The sequence below is a fragment of the Salmo salar genome, chromosome ssa25, assembly GCF_905237065.1.
Source record: "Salmo salar chromosome ssa25, Ssal_v3.1, whole genome shotgun sequence".
Taxonomy (NCBI): domain Eukaryota; kingdom Metazoa; phylum Chordata; class Actinopteri; order Salmoniformes; family Salmonidae; genus Salmo; species Salmo salar.
In genome coordinates this window covers 45,679,548-45,695,443 of record NC_059466.1, presented here as the reverse complement: position 1 = coordinate 45,695,443, position 15,896 = coordinate 45,679,548, and the positions used below count along the sequence as shown (strand labels likewise).

The 15,896-nt window shown below is 43.3% G+C and overlaps 1 protein-coding gene across 9 annotated transcripts in view; it reads right to left on the bottom strand.

Moving 5' to 3' along the window:
* Nucleotides 1–4,272: 4,272 nt before the first annotated feature.
* The window catches only part of LOC106586873 (interferon alpha/beta receptor 1a), a 36,762-nt gene continuing 25,138 nt past the window's right edge, over nt 4,273–15,896 (bottom strand). For 5 of the 9 annotated variants that reach the window (XM_045707233.1, XM_045707234.1, XM_045707235.1 and 2 more), the window contains 3 exons: nt 11,021–11,174; nt 10,701–10,858; nt 8,044–10,549 (listed from right to left, as the gene is read on the bottom strand). In XM_045707233.1, the coding sequence (XP_045563189.1) occupies nt 10,169–10,549; nt 10,701–10,858; nt 11,021–11,174 (693 nt within the window). In that variant the 3' untranslated portion in view covers nt 8,044–10,168. Of the gene's footprint in view, nt 5,433–8,043; nt 10,550–10,700; nt 10,859–11,020; nt 11,175–15,896 lie in introns of those variants that run through there. The other 4 variants (XR_006761913.1, XM_045707230.1, XR_006761912.1 and 1 more) reach the window with 4 other exon arrangements.

The window sequence follows — 15,896 nt, the reverse complement described above, 5'->3', positions numbered from 1 at the left end:
ATAAATTCAGCCTTGGCCTTCAACAGATTGGTCAGGGGGGACACTACTACCAAAAAGTTTACAGAAAGCACGGTAGTACCCCGCCATTCCCAGGAAGCGCATCAGTTCTTTCTTTGTGGAGGGCTGTGGGAACTGCTTCACAGCCTGAACCTTGGCTTCCACGGGACAGACAACACCCTGACCAACAACCTTGCCTAGGTATGTGACTGTAGCTTTGGCAAACTCACACTTTGCCAAATTGATAGTCAACCTGGCCCACACCAGTCTTTCGAACAGGGCTTGCACTCTACAGACATGCTCCTCCCAAGAGTCTGTGTAGACGACCACGTCGTCCAAATACACGGCCCACCCTTCCAGACCTGAAACCACCCGATTCATCAGCCTCTGGAAGGTGGCTGGAGCATTCCGCAACCCGAAAGGCATCACTGTATAAGAGAACAAACCAGATGGAGTTATAAACGCAGCGATCTCACAAGCTCTTTTGCTAAGGGGTACTTGCCAATACCCCTTTAAAAGATCAAATTTGCTAACATACTTTGCTGACCCAACTTGATCAATACAGTCCTCCATCCTAGGAAGAGGGTAAAGGTCTGCTTTAGTAACATTGTTAACCTGTTAGGGCTAGGGGGCAGTATTTACACGGCCGGATAAAAAACGTACCCGATTTAATCTGGTTATTACTACTGCCCAGAAACTAGAATATGCATATAATTATTGGCTTTGGATAGAAAACACCCTAAAGTTTCTAAAACTGTTTGAATGATGTCTGTGAGTATAACAGAACTCATATGGCAGGCAAAAACCTGAGAAGATTCCAAAAAGGAAGTACCCTCTCTGACCATTCCTTGGGCTTCTTGGCTCTGTTTATTGAACATTTAGGATCTTTGCTGTAACGTGACACTTCCTACGGCTCCCATAGGCTCTCAGAACCCGGGAAAAAGCTGAATGATGTAATTCCAGCCGCTGGCTGAAAAACTTTAGCGCCTTGGTTAAGTGGTCTATCAGAGGACAATGGGCTGAGGCGCGTGCACGAGTCGACCCCATGTTTTTATTTTCTTTCGTCTTTGAACCTAAACACAGATTCCCGGTCGGAATATTATCGCTTTTTTACGAGAAAAATGGCATAAAAATTGATTTTAAACAGCGGTTGACATGCTTCGAAGTACGGTAATGGAATATTTAGAATTTTCTGTCACGAAATGCATCGTGCGCGTCACCCTTCTTTACCATTCGGATAGTGTCTTGAACGCACGAACAAAACAGAGGATAATTGAACATAACTATAGATTATTTTGAACCAAACCAACATTTGTTATTGAAGTAGAAGTCCTGGGAGTGCATTCTGACAAAGACAGCAAAGGTAATAACATTTTTCTTATAGTAAATCTGATTTTGGTGAGTGCTAAACTTGGTGGGTGTCTAAATAGCTAGCCCTGTGATGCCGGGCTATCTACTGAGAATATTGCAAAATGTGCTTTCACCGAAAAGCAATTTTAAAATCGGACATAGCGAGTGCATAGAGGAGTTCTGTATCTATAATTCTTAAAATAATTGTTATGTTTTTTGTGAACGTTTATCGTGAGTAATTTAGTAAATTCACCGGAAGTATGCTAGTTCTGAACGTCACATGCTAATGTAAAAAGCTGGTTTTTCAGATAAATATGAACTTGATTGAACAAAACATGCATGTATTGTATAACATAATGTCCTAAGATTGTCATCTGATGAAGATCATCAAAGGTTAGTGCTGCATTTAGCTGTGGTTTGGATTTATGTGACGTTATATGCTAGCTTGAAAAATGGGTGTCTGATTATTTCTGGCTGGGTACTCTGCTGACATAATCTAATGTTTTGCTTTCGTTGTAAAGCCTTTTTGAAATCGGACAGTGTGGTTAGATTAACGAGAGTCTTGTCTTTAAAATGGTGTAAAATAGTCATATGTTTCAGAAATTGAAGTAATAGCATTTCTAAGGTATTTGAATAACGCGCCACAGGATTCCACTGGCTGTTACGTAGGTGGGACGAAATCGTCCCACTGGACCTAGAGAAGTTAACTTTTCTATAATCAGTGCAAGGTCAAAGTGGAATCAGACTTTTTGACCAGAAGACAGGGTGAAGCCCAATTTGAATAACATGGCTCCGCAATACCATTGTCCAACATATACTGCACCTCTGTTTCCAATTGCACTCTCTTCTCCTGAGATACACAATAAAATCTCTGTTTAACCTCTCTCGGGTATGTGGGACGAAATCGTCCCACCTAGTCAACAGCCAGTGGAATCGAGTGGCGCGATATTCAAAAACCTTAAAAATGCTATTACTTAAATTTTTCAAACATATGTCTATTTTACACCATTTTAAAGACAAGACTCTCGTTAATCTAACCACATTGTCCGATTTCAAAAAGGCTTTACAACGAAAGCAAAACATTAGATTATGTCAGGAGAGTACCAGCCAGAAATAATCACACACCCATTTTTCAAGCTAGCATATAATGTCACAAAAACCAAAACCACAGCTAAATGCAGCACTAACCTTTGATGATCTCTATCAGATGACACTCCTAGGACATTATGTTATACAATACATGCATGTTTTGTTCAATCAAGTTCATATTTATATCAAAAAACAGCTTTTTACATTAGCATGTGACGTTCAGAACTAGCAAACACACCGAAAACTTCCGGTGAATTTACTAAATTACTCACGATAAACGTTCACAAAAAACGTAACAATTATTTTAAGAATTATAGATACAGAACTCCTTTATGCAATCGCGGTGTCAGATTTTAAAATAGCTTTTCGGCAAAAGCACATTTTGCAATATTCTGAGTAGATAGCTCGCCATCACGGGCTAGCTAATTTGACACCCACCAAGTTTGGCGTTCACTAAACTCAGAATTACTATAAGAAAAATTGGATTACCTATGCTGTTCTTCGTCAGAATGCACTTCCAGGACTTCTACTTCATCCACAAATGTTGTTTTGGTTCAAAATAATCCATAGTTATGTTCAAATATCCTCTGTTTTGTCCGTGCGTTCAGGTCTCTATCCGAAGGGTGACGCGCGGACTCATGTCGTGACAAAAAAATTCAAAATATTCCATTACCGTACTTCAAAGCATGTCAAACGCTGTTTCAAATCAATTTTTATGAGATTTTTCTCATAAAATAGCGATAATATTCCGACCGGGCGACGTTGTTTTCGTTCAAAGACTGAAAATGTAAAATGGACTCTTCACGTGCGCGTCCGTTTCATTGTTCTCAGATCGACCACTATCCAAATGAGCTACTGTTTTTCAGCCAGGGACTGCAGAGTCATCATTCAACGTTCTGGCGCCTTCTGAGAGCCTATGGGAGCCTTAGAAAATGTCACGTTACAGCAGAGATCCTCTGTTTTCGATAAAGAGGCTATAGAAGGCCAAGAAATGGTCAGAGAGGGCACTTCTTGTACAGAATCTTCTCAGGTTTTGTCCTGCCATATGAGTTCTGTTATACTCACAGACACCATTCAAACAGATCTAGAAACTTTAGGGTGTTTTCTATCCAAATCAAACAATTATATGCATATTCTAGTTTCTGGGCAGGAGTAATAACCACATTAAATCGGGTATGTTCTTTATCCGGATTTTCGAGGAGTTTGTATTTCGTGCCACGCCCTATCATTGGATATTGGAGAGGTGTTCCGCTAGCGGAACGTCTAGATGTAAGAGGTTAACTAGCTGAATCAGATATGTTAAATTAGGGTTGGACTGAAAACCTACAGGACAGTAGATCTCCAGGAAGAGGGTTGGGCAGACCTGCCCTAGGTGGAAGTTGTTCCACCTCAGAGAACAAACCATCAGAAAGAGGAAGAGACATCAATAAACATAGACCTTCAGGGATCCAACCAGTAACAGTCGGACCAAAGCACCTTTCAAAACAAAGATGAAGTCAAATAATAAGGTATCAGAGAGAAAACATGACACTTCCTGATGTCAGATTCTATAAGAATCATAAAAGGACAAACTAATTAAATGTTTCTAAAAGTAACATAATAAAAAAAAAAAAACAGGCACTCAGATGTGGCAGGGTTAGCAAACCACCACGGATTACAGCCCAATACATCACCCGGGCAGAGCTCCCTGCTATCCAGGACCACTATACCAGGCGGTGTCAAGAGGAAGGTCCCAAAAATAGTGAAAGACTCGAGCAACCACAGTGCACCACGTCTGGAACCAACACAACCCTGAACAGCTTCTATAACCAAGCCTTAAGACTGCTAAACAAGACCGCTAAATAGCTCTTCAAATGGCTACCCGGACTTGTGGATTAACTATGTACACAATGGACTATCAGACATACAGTACTTACACTGACAACACACACACACACACACCAAATACGCTACTGCCAATGTACTGTCTATCATCTATCCTAAGAGCGCACACACACGGGACTCTCAGACATGCAGTACTTCACTGACAACACACGCCCACACACCAAAAGCTCTGCTGCCAATGTACTGTCTTATCTATCCAAGGCACACACACACACACACACACACACACACCCGACAGGATTCGTTTTGAAGATAAATTAACCAGAACCATTCCTTTTAAAGAAGATGTCTTGACTGGAAAATAGGTTGATTTGTGTGATTGAAATTGTTAAAACTGACACCCTGTTGTTTAAACACAACTAGCTACCCTGTTTCACCTTGGATTCACACACTTCACAGGATGCTAATGGACCAACTGTCTCAGAATTCACTGGAAACAGAAAGTACGCCTTTGGCTGGGACCAGCCGAGTCTGAGATGAGATAGACGTGTTCCAAACTACACTAAAACATGTCAGTCATTACCCTGGCCATAGAAAAGACAGACTGGGGTCTTTTAGACATCTTGAAGTCAATGGGCCCCCATACCAAATCTGACACTTTTAAGCTTGTTTCTACACCCTTAAACACACAGCAACATGGGATTCATTAGTACACTGATGATACAGTCCCAAAATGTTTTGCATGTCAACAGACAAGTTTAAGATATTGGACTTTCAAGAAGCAAAGTGTCACTTGCCACACAATGATGCATTTTAAAATCTGGTGACACTTTGCTTCTTGAAAGTCCAATATCTTGAAAACTTATCTGTTGACATGCAAAACATTTTGGGTCTGTATCAACAGTGGACTAATGAAACAATATCATAAGATAGTTTTGGAGTAGATTTTTCCTTTAATGCAGGCAGGACAGGTGACGATGCGTCTTTGGCTCAGACGTCATCATCTTCACAGTGTCCTTTGAGGAGGCAGCAAGACGGAGACTTGAGAACATTCTGTGCGACCACTAATTTCCTCATTACCAATCGCCAACCATCATTGATGGTCTTTCTACCCAGCTCTCCTCTCTCCATTTTTCCTCAGACACACACATCCACAACCCCCTCGTCCAGATGTCTTTCGTCGGCCGACTCTCTCCCCACCGACACTCCCCACTTCCTGGTCTCTCCTGATTGGCTCCCCACCACTACGACCCTGCTGGGCGGAGCAGAGAAAGATGATAATTGTCATGGCTTAATCCCAACCACCCTTAAACAAACAGATACACCCACCAACCAAGAGGATGGACGGTACACCTGGATATTACTGTTATGCTGTTTACTGTTGAGTAAGCGTTTGTGAGGCCTACCTCCTGGATGTGTGCAGGCAGCTGGATAGAGGGGTAAAAGGTGTTTTTGAGGACTCTGTAGAACCTGAAGAAGGCGTAGGAGGGAAGCAACACGAGCAGGAAACACACCACCATGGAGACCAGGAAGTACAGGAAGATCTGCCCGTACGGGGTGTCACCTGAGGACGAGGACAGTCACACTTTAGTGGCCTTATTATGTAAATGCTCCTGTAAAACACGCTCTCTGGCATCTCTACACACACACAATATACAGGTAGGTAATTTGTCAAGCAATTCGGAAACCAATCTCCAAGTCTTTAGTGTGAAGTGTTCATTCCTACCCTCTGTCTGCATGCACTGGGGTTCTGTGTAGACGCTAGTCTTGTTGTAGTAGTCGTAGCGAGACTGGATCATGACACAGTACCACGTCCAGGCCTCCAGCTCAGGCAGCATCACCAGGTTGTTGCTAGAGTCCACCACTTTAGGCTTCAGACCCTGAACATCCAATAAGAACACGTTAAAAATCAGACAGGGTTGGGATACGCTGCCCTGTCTTGCACTACCCCCAGCCGTTCCACTTACTTCACCCATTCCAGTAGCAGCACATGGGATTCTAGTGGTGAACTCATCATCAAGCCCTTTACAAGTTCAATCAGATGTGCTCGTCCTGAATGCATCACAAGAGTGGAACGGTTGGGGGTACTCCAGGAAAGGTTTGGGATATAGAGATGATCTAGAAATCACCTCTATCTGCTCTGGTGTAACACAGGGACACAGCAGATGGGTTATTGATGTTGTTTCAACTGGAAGAGTTCCAGAGAACATAGAACAACAACTGACATAGAACTCTTCAAAACCTTCCAGAATACAAAGCGCCAACCAGTTCCCTGCATAGTGCTAGGTTCCAATTTATCAGAGTAAATAACTCATGGACACTAGAGAAGCTTAACCAAGTTTAATTCTTCCCAAAGGGTCATTACAGCTGTAATTTGGACAAAAACTTTTTTTTTCTTCACACAAGCACTGATAATAAACCCTTTCTCCTAGGCTGAGTCTCCTCATCCACAACCTAACAGCCAATGCATCCCTGTTGGAATGACAGAACCTTAGTGATATCTGTTCTTCCTCACGTGAAGCACGGGGGTGGCAGCATCATGTTGTGGGGTGCTTTGCTGGGGGAGGGACTGGTGCACTTCACAAAATAGATGGCATCATGAGGCAGGAAAATGATGTGGATATATTGAAGCAACATCAAGACATCAGTCAAGAAGTTAAAGCTTGCTCGCAACTGGGTCTTCCAAATGGACAATGACCCCAAGCATACTTCCAAAGCTGTGGCAAAATGGCTTACGGAGAACAAAGTCAAGGTATTGGAGTGGCCATCACAAGGCCCTGGTCCTCAGTCCTTTCTAAAGTTTGTTGGCAGAACTGAAAAAGCGTGTGAAAGGAAGGAGGCCCACAAACCTGACTCTGTCACACCAGCTCTGTCAGGAGGAATGGGCCAAAATTCATCTAACTTATTGTGGGAAGCTTGTGGAAGGCTACGTGAAGCATTTGACACAAGTAAAACAATTTAAAGGCAATGCTACCAAATACTAATTGAGTGTATGTAAACTTCTGACCCACTGGGAATGTGATGAAAGAAAAGCTGAAATAAATCTCCACTATTATTCTGACATTTCACATTCTTAAAATAAAGTGGTGATCCCAACTGACCTAAGACATGGAATTTTTACTAGGATTAAATATCAGGAATTGTGAAAAACAGTTTAAATGTATTTGGCTAAGGTGCATGTAAACTTCCGACTTCAAGTCTGTGTAATATATATACACACACACCAAATGTAGGCACTCCTTCTCACCAATCCTTACATCTAGTATCGTTTGACAGAAAGGTAATAACCATAATTTCTCCCTTTAAGGGGATCTGACCTGACGTCAACCCCTCATTTTCCTAACCCTCAGATCACCACCCGTATCCGCTATAGCAATCCTGTGACTTTCTCCTGTCCAGCCAACACATTCCAAAGCCATCTGGTTCCTACAGATAACCATCAACTTCGAATGTAAAAACCAGTCGCTATCACTCTTTAAATAAGATACTTCTGAGTTGAACAATGTTCCAAGTTTAACCCAGAATCTAACAATAACCTACATGCGGCAGCATGTTCACAACTTCCCGCCCAGTGTGATTAATAAAGAAACAGACTACACAGAAAATCAGTGTCAAAAGTTAGTGACTGTGTACATGTAGCAGCACGTACTCTCACAGCCACACGTGGATGTTACTCACGGTTGAATAAAACGTTTCCTTCACAAATGTAACAGAGGTCAAGCTCACATCATGGATCTGGGAAAAAGGTAGTGTCAGTATGCAATAAAAGACCTGGGCAAGGGGTATGAGATGAGATACTTTCTTTAATATCAATTCAACTCCATTTGGAAGCAATAGTTTACAGCATGTTCAGTATTGTACAGCATGCACAACGATATAAATGCGACAATTTTTTGGGAACACTATTCACCAGGACTACTTAACTCACAGCAGGTAATTATAAAGCTGCGTCAGACGTCAGCTAGGTATAAAGCATAGACGATAAACATTTGCATTGGCTGTGGTTATGAGGCTTTGACAGATGCAAGGTATGGTTATTGGTTGATGCATTTTGTTTCATGTCACATTTTATCCAAATTATGCTGCTTATTTCCTTGTTTAACTTTGACAAAATGTTGTGAAAAACCTCTAGTCCAGGGCTGCCCAACCCTCTTCCTAGAGATCTACCGTCCTGTTGGAATTTCAGTCCAACGCTAATTTAAACACACCTGATTCTACTAATTCGCTGCTCAACAAGACCTTAACTAGCTGAATCAGATATGTTAAATTAGGGTTGGACTGAAAACCTATAGGACAGTAGATCTCCAGGAAGAGGGTTGGGCAGACCTGCCCTAGGTGGAAGTTGTTCCACCTCAGAGAACAAACCATCAGAAAGAGGAAGAGACATCAATAAACATAGACCTTCAGGGATCCAACCAGTAACAGTCGGACCAAAGCACCTTTCAAAACAAAGATGAAGTCAAATAATAAGGTATCAGAGAGAAAACATGACACTTCCTGATGTCAGATTCTATAAGAATCATAAAAGGACAAACTAATTAAATGTTTCTAAAAGTAACATAATTAAAAAAAAAAAAAAAAACAGGCAGTCAGATGTGGCAGGGTTAGCAAACCACCACGGATTACAGCCCAATACATCACCCGGGCAGAGCTCCCTGCTATCCAGGACCACTATACCAGGCGGTGTCAAGAGGAAGGTCCCAAAAATAGTGAAAGACTCGAGCAACCACAGTGCACCACGTCTGGAACCAACACAACCCTGAACAGCTTCTATAACCAAGCCTTAAGACTGCTAAACAAGCTCTTCAAATGGCTACCCGGACTACGTGGATTAACTATGTACACAATGGACTATCAGACATACAGTACTTACACTGACAACACACACACACACACACCAAATACGCTACTGCCAATGTACTGTCTATCATCTATCCTAAGAGCGCACACACACGGGACTCTCAGACATGCAGTACTTCACTGACAACACACGCCCACACACCAAAAGCTCTGCTGCCAATGTACTGTCTTATCTATCCAAGGCGCACACACACACACACACCCGACAGGATTCGTTTTGAAGATAAATTAACCAGAACCATTCCTTTTAAAGAAGATGTCTTGACTGGAAAATAGGTTGATTTGTGTGATTGAAATTGTTAAAACTGACACCCTGTTGTTTAAACACAACTAGCTACCCTGTTTCACCTTGGATTCACACACTTCACAGGATGCTAATGGACCAACTGTCTCAGAATTCACTGGAAACAGAAAGTACGCCTTTGGCTGGGACCAGCCGAGTCTGAGATGAGATAGACGTGTTCCAAACTACACTAAAACATGTCAGTCATTACCCTGGCCATAGAAAAGACAGACTGGGGTCTTTTAGACATCTTGAAGTCAATGGGCCCCCATACCAAATCTGACACTTTTAAGCTTGTTTCTACACCCTTAAACACACAGCAACATGGGATTCATTAGTACACTGATGATACAGTCCCAAAATGTTTTGCATGTCAACAGACAAGTTTAAGATATTGGACTTTCAAGAAGCAAAGTGTCACTTGCCACACAATGATGCATTTTAAAATCTGGTGACACTTTGCTTCTTGAAAGTCCAATATCTTGAAAACTTATCTGTTGACATGCAAAACATTTTGGGTCTGTATCAACAGTGGACTAATGAAACAATATCATAAGATAGTTTTGGAGTAGATTTTTCCTTTAATGCAGGCAGGACAGGTGACGATGCGTCTTTGGCTCAGACGTCATCATCTTCACAGTGTCCTTTGAGGAGGCAGCAAGACGGAGACTTGAGAACATTCTGTGCGACCACTAATTTCCTCATTACCAATCGCCAACCATCATTGATGGTCTTTCTACCCAGCTCTCCTCTCTCCATTTTTCCTCAGACACACACATCCACAACCCCCTCGTCCAGATCTCTTTCGTCGGCCGACTCTCTCCACATCTCATCCATCTTGACCTGCTCCAGTGTCTGCCAGGAGTCCACTTCCTGGTCTCTCCTGATTGGCTCCCCACCACTACGACCCTGCTGGGCGGAGCCTCCCTCTGTGGAGTAGATCCCGGAGTCTCCGCTGTCCTGGCGGATGTGCCTGCCGCTGTCCTGCTCCAGCTCTGAGGGGGGCGCTGTGAGGGGAGGAGGGAGGTGTATCTCCAGTAGCACCACCTCAGGACAGATGGTCAGCTTATCACAGCACAGCTCCGCCTCTGAATCAGCAGTGAGGAGGCGGGGCATGTCGGAGCCGGGGGAGGAGTCACAGAGGTACTGGTGGGGAGGGGAAGAGAAAATGGTCGTCATTGCTTAATCCCAACCACTCTTAAACACACAGATACACCCACCAACCAAGAGGATGGACGGTACACCTGGATATTACTGTTATGCTGTTTACTGTTGAGTAAGCGTTTGTGGGGCCTACCTCCTGGATGTGTGCAGGCAGCTGGATAGAGGGGTAAAAGGTGTTTTTGAGGACTCTGTAGAACCTGAAGAAGGTGTAGGAGGGAAGCAACACAAGCAGGAAACACACCACCATGGAGACCAGGAAGTACAGGAAGATCTGCCCGTACGGGGTGTCACCTGAGGACGAGGACAGTCACACTTTAGTGGCCTTATTATGTAAATGCTCCTGTAAAACACGCTCTCTGGCATCTCTACACACACACAATATACAGGTAGGTAATTTGTCAAGCAATTCGGAAACCAATCTCCAAGTCTTTAGTGTGAAGTGTTCATTCCTACCCTCTGTCTGCATGCACTGGGGTTCTGTGTAGCCGCTAGTCTTGTTGTAGTAGTCGTAGCGAGACTGGATCATGACACAGTACCACGTCCAGGCCTCCAGCTCAGGCAGCGTCACCAGGTTGTTGCTAGAGTCCACCACTTTAGGCTTCAGACCCTGAACATCCAATAAGAACACGTTAAAAATCAGACAGGGTTGGGATACGCTGCCCTGTCTTGCACTACCCCCAGCCGTTCCACTTACTTCACCCATTCCAGTAGCAGCACATGGGATTCTAGTGGTGAACTCATCATCAAGCCCTTTACAAGTTAAATCAGATGTGCTCGTCCTGAATGCATCACAAGAGTGGAACGGTTGGGGGTACTCCAGGAAAGGTTTGGGATATAGAGATGATCTAGAAATGACATCTATCTGCTCTGGTGTAAAACAGGGACACAGCAGATGGGTTATTGATGTTTCAACTGGAAGAGTTCCAGAGAACATAGAACAACAACTTTGCATTTCATCTGAATATAGAACACTTCAAAACCTTCTAGAATACAGAGCACCAACCAGTTCCCTGCATAGTGCTAGGTTCCAATTTATCAGAGTAAATAACTCATGGACACTAGAGAAGCTTAACCAAGTTTAATTCTTCCCAAAGGGTCATTACAGCTGTAATTTGGACAAACGTTTTTTTTTTTTTTCACACAAGCACTGATAATAAACCCTTTCTCCTAGGCTGAGTCTCCTCATCCACAACCTAACAGCCAATGCATCCCTGTTGGAATGACAGAACCTTAGTGATATCTGTTCTTTCTCACTTCGTCTAACCTGACCTCTACCCCAAAGTGCTCACTCCTCCCCAACTCAAGGCTGTCATGGTGCCTGGTACCAGACTGTCTCTTCTCCTCCCATAGGATCCCTGATGGCTAACAATAACATATCCTGACATAATGTAAATGTTATACGGTACCCTCTCTCCCTCAGTGACACTGTTAGGTTCTAAGATCTCCACCAGTCTCCCCTTATCAATGCCAGCCACATGTACAGTGAGGGGAAAAAAGTATTTGATCCCCTGCTGATTTTGTACTTTTGCCCACTGACAAAGAATTGATCAGTCTATAATTTTAATGGTAGGTTTATTTGAACAGTGAGAGACGGAATAACAAAACAAAAATCCAGAAAACCCCATGTCAAAAATGTTATAAATTGATTTGCATTTTAATGAGGGAAATAAGTATTTGACCCCTCTGCAAAACATGACTTAGTACTTGGTGGCAAAACCCTTGTTGGCAATCACAGAGGTCAGACGTTTCTTGTAGTTGGCCACCAGGTTTGCACACATCTCAGGAGGGATTTTGTCCCACTCCTCTTTGCAGATCTTCTCCAAGTCATTAAGGTTTCGAGGCTGACGTTTGGCAACTCGTACCTTCAGCTCCCTCCACAGATTTTCTATGGGATTAAGGTCTGGAGACTGGCTAGGCCACTCCAGGACCTTAATGTGCTTCTTCTTGAGCCCCTCCTTTGTTGCCTTGGCCATGTGTTTTGGGTCATTGTCATGCTGGAATACCCATCCACAACCTATTTTCAATGCCCTGGCTGAGGGAAGGAGGTTCTCACCCAAGATTTGACGGTATATGGCCCCATCCATCGTCCCTTTGATGCGGTGAAGTTGTCCTGTCCCCTTAGCAGAAAAACACCCCCAAAGCATAATGTTTCCACCTCCATGTTTGACGGTGGGGATGGTGTTCTTGGGGTCATAGGCAGCATTCCTCCTCCTCCAAACACTGCGAGTTGAGTTGATGCCAAAGAGCTCCATTTTGGTCTCATCTGACCACAACACTTTCATCCAGTTGTCGTCTGAATCATTCAGATGTTCATTGGCAAACTTCAGACAAGCATGTATATGTGCTTTCTTGAGCAGGGGGACCTTGCGGGCGCTGCAGGATTTCAGTCCTTCACGGCGTAGTGTGTTACCAATTGTTTTCTTGGTGACTATGGTCCCAGCTGCCTTGAGATCATTGACAAGATCCTCCCATGTAGTTCTGGTGGAGAGTTTGGAATCTGATTGATTGATTGCTTCTGTGGACAGGTGTCTTTTTATACAGGTAACAAGCTGAGATTAGGAGCACACTCTGAAAGGGAGTGCTCCTAATTTCAGCTTGTTACCTGTAAAAAAGACACCTGTCCACAGAAGCAATCAGATTCCAAACTCTCCACCATGGCCAAGACCAAAGAGCTCTCCAAGGATGTCAGGGACAAGATTGTAGACCTACACAAGGCTGGAATGGGCTACAAGACCGTCGCCAAGCAGCTTGGTGAGAAGGTGACAACATTTGGTGCGATTATTCGCAAATGGAAGAAACACAAAGGAACTGTCTCCCTCGGCCTGGGGCTCCATGCAAGATCACCTCGTGGAGTTGCAATGATCATGAGAACGGTGCGGAATCAGCCCAGAAATACACGGGATGATCTTGTCAATGACCTCAAGGCAGCTGGGACCACAGTCACCAAGAAGCAATTGCTAACACACTACGCCGTGAAGGACTGAAATCCTGCAGCGCCTGCAAGGTCCCCCTGCTCAAGAAACCACATATACATGCCCGTCTGAAGTTTGAATGATTCATCCTGGGTCTCGACCCCGCCCTGTGCAACTGGGTCCGGGACTTCCTGACAAGCCGCCCCCAGATGGTGAGGGAGGGTAACCACGACGAGACGGCCTACAGGGTGGAGGTGAGGGCCCTCAGAGTGTGGTGTCAGGAAAATAACCTTGCACTCAATGTCAACAAAACAAAAGAGATAATCGTGGACTTCAGGAAACAGCAGAGGGAGCACCCCCCCATCTACATTGACAGGACAGTAGTGGAGAGCTTTAAGTTCCTCTGCATACACATCACGGACAAATTGAAATGGCCCACCCACACAGACAGAGTGGTGAAGGCGGCGCAGCAGCGCCTCTTCAGCCTCAGGAGGCTGAAGAAATTTGGCTTGTCACCAAAAACACAAACTTTAACAGATGCACAATCGAGAGCATCCTGTATCACATCTTGATGTAATGTATCACTAGCCACTTTAACCTCTCGGGTAGGGGGCAGTATTTGCACGGCCGGATAAAAAAACGTACCCGATTTAATCTGGTTATTACTACTGCCCAGAAACTAGAATATGCATATAATTATTGGCTTTGGATAGAAAACACCCTAAAGTTTCTAAAACTGTTTGAATGGCGTCTGTGAGTATAACAGAACTCATATGGCAGGCAAAAACCTGAGAAGATTCCTTACAGGAAGTGGCCTGTCTGACCATTTCTTGGGCTTCAACACTCTCTTTATTGAAAACTGAGGATCTCTGCTGTAACGTGACACTTCCTACGGCTCCCATAGGCTCTCAGAAGGCGGCAAACCGGTGAATGATGTCTTTGCAGGCCCTGGCTGAAAAACACTAGCGCATTTGGATAATGGTCAATCAGAGAACAATGAAACTGAGGCGCGTGCATGAGGCGACACCATGTTTTTATTTTCTCTGTCTTTGAACGTAAACAGGGTTTCCCGGTCGGAATATTATCGCTTTTTTTAACGAGGAAAAATCGCATAAAAATTGATTTTAAACAGCGGTTGACATGCTTCGAAGTACGGTAATGGAATATTTAGAATTTTTTTGTCACGAAACGCGTCGGGCGCGTCACCCTTCGGATAGTGTCTTGAACGCACAAACAAAACAGAGGATATTTGAACATAACTATGGATTATTTTGAACCAAACCAACATTTGTTATTGAAGTAGAAGTCCTGGGAGTGCATTCTGACGAAGAACAGCAAAGGTAATCAAATTTTTCTAATAGTAAATCTGACTTTGGTGAGGGCCAAACTTGGTGGGTGTCTAAATAGCTAGCCTGTGATGGCTGGGCTATCTACTCAGAATATTGCAAAATGTGCTTTTGCCGAAAAGCTATTTTAAAATCGGACATAGCGATTGCATAAAGGAGTTCTGTATCTATAATTCTTAAAATAATTATGGTTTTTGTGAACGTTTATCGTGAGTAATTTAGTAAATTCACCGGAAGTTTGCGGTGGGTATGCTAGTTCTGAACGTCACATGCTAATGTAAAAAGCTGGTTTTTGATATAAATATGAACTTGATTGAACAAAACATGCATGTATTGTATAACATAATGTCCTAGGAGTGTCATCTGATGAAGATCAAAGGTTAGTGCTGCATTTAGCTGTGGTTTGGGTTTATGTGACATTATATGCTAGCTTGAAAAATGGGTGTCTGATTATTTCTGGCTGGGTATTCTGCTGACATAATCTAATGTTTTGCTTTCGTTGTAAAGCCTTTTTGAAATCGGACAGTGTGGTTAGATTAACCTGTTAGGGCTAGGGGGCAGTATTTGCACGGCTGGATAAAAACATTTACCCGATTTAATCTGGTTACTAATCCTACCCAGTAACTAGAATATGCATATACTTATTATATATGGATAGAAAACACTCTAAAGTTTCTAAAACTGTTTGAATGGTGTCTGTGAGTATAACAGAACTCATTTGGCAGGCAAAACCCTGAGACATTTTCTGACAGGAAGTGGATACCTGATGTGTTGTATTACCTTTAAACCTATCCCATTGAAAAACACAGGGGCTGAGGAATATTTTGGCACTTCCTATTGCTTCCACTAGATGTCACCAGCCTTTACAAAGTGTTTTGAGTCTTCTGGAGGGAGATCTGACCGAACAAGAGCCATGGAACGATGATGGCCCATTAGACACCTGGCGCGCGAGTTCATGTTGGGTACCCTCGTTCCAATACGTTATAAAAGAGTATGCATTCGTCCACCTTGAATATTATTCATGTTCTGGTTAAAAAGGCCCTAATGATTTATGCTATACAACGTTTGACA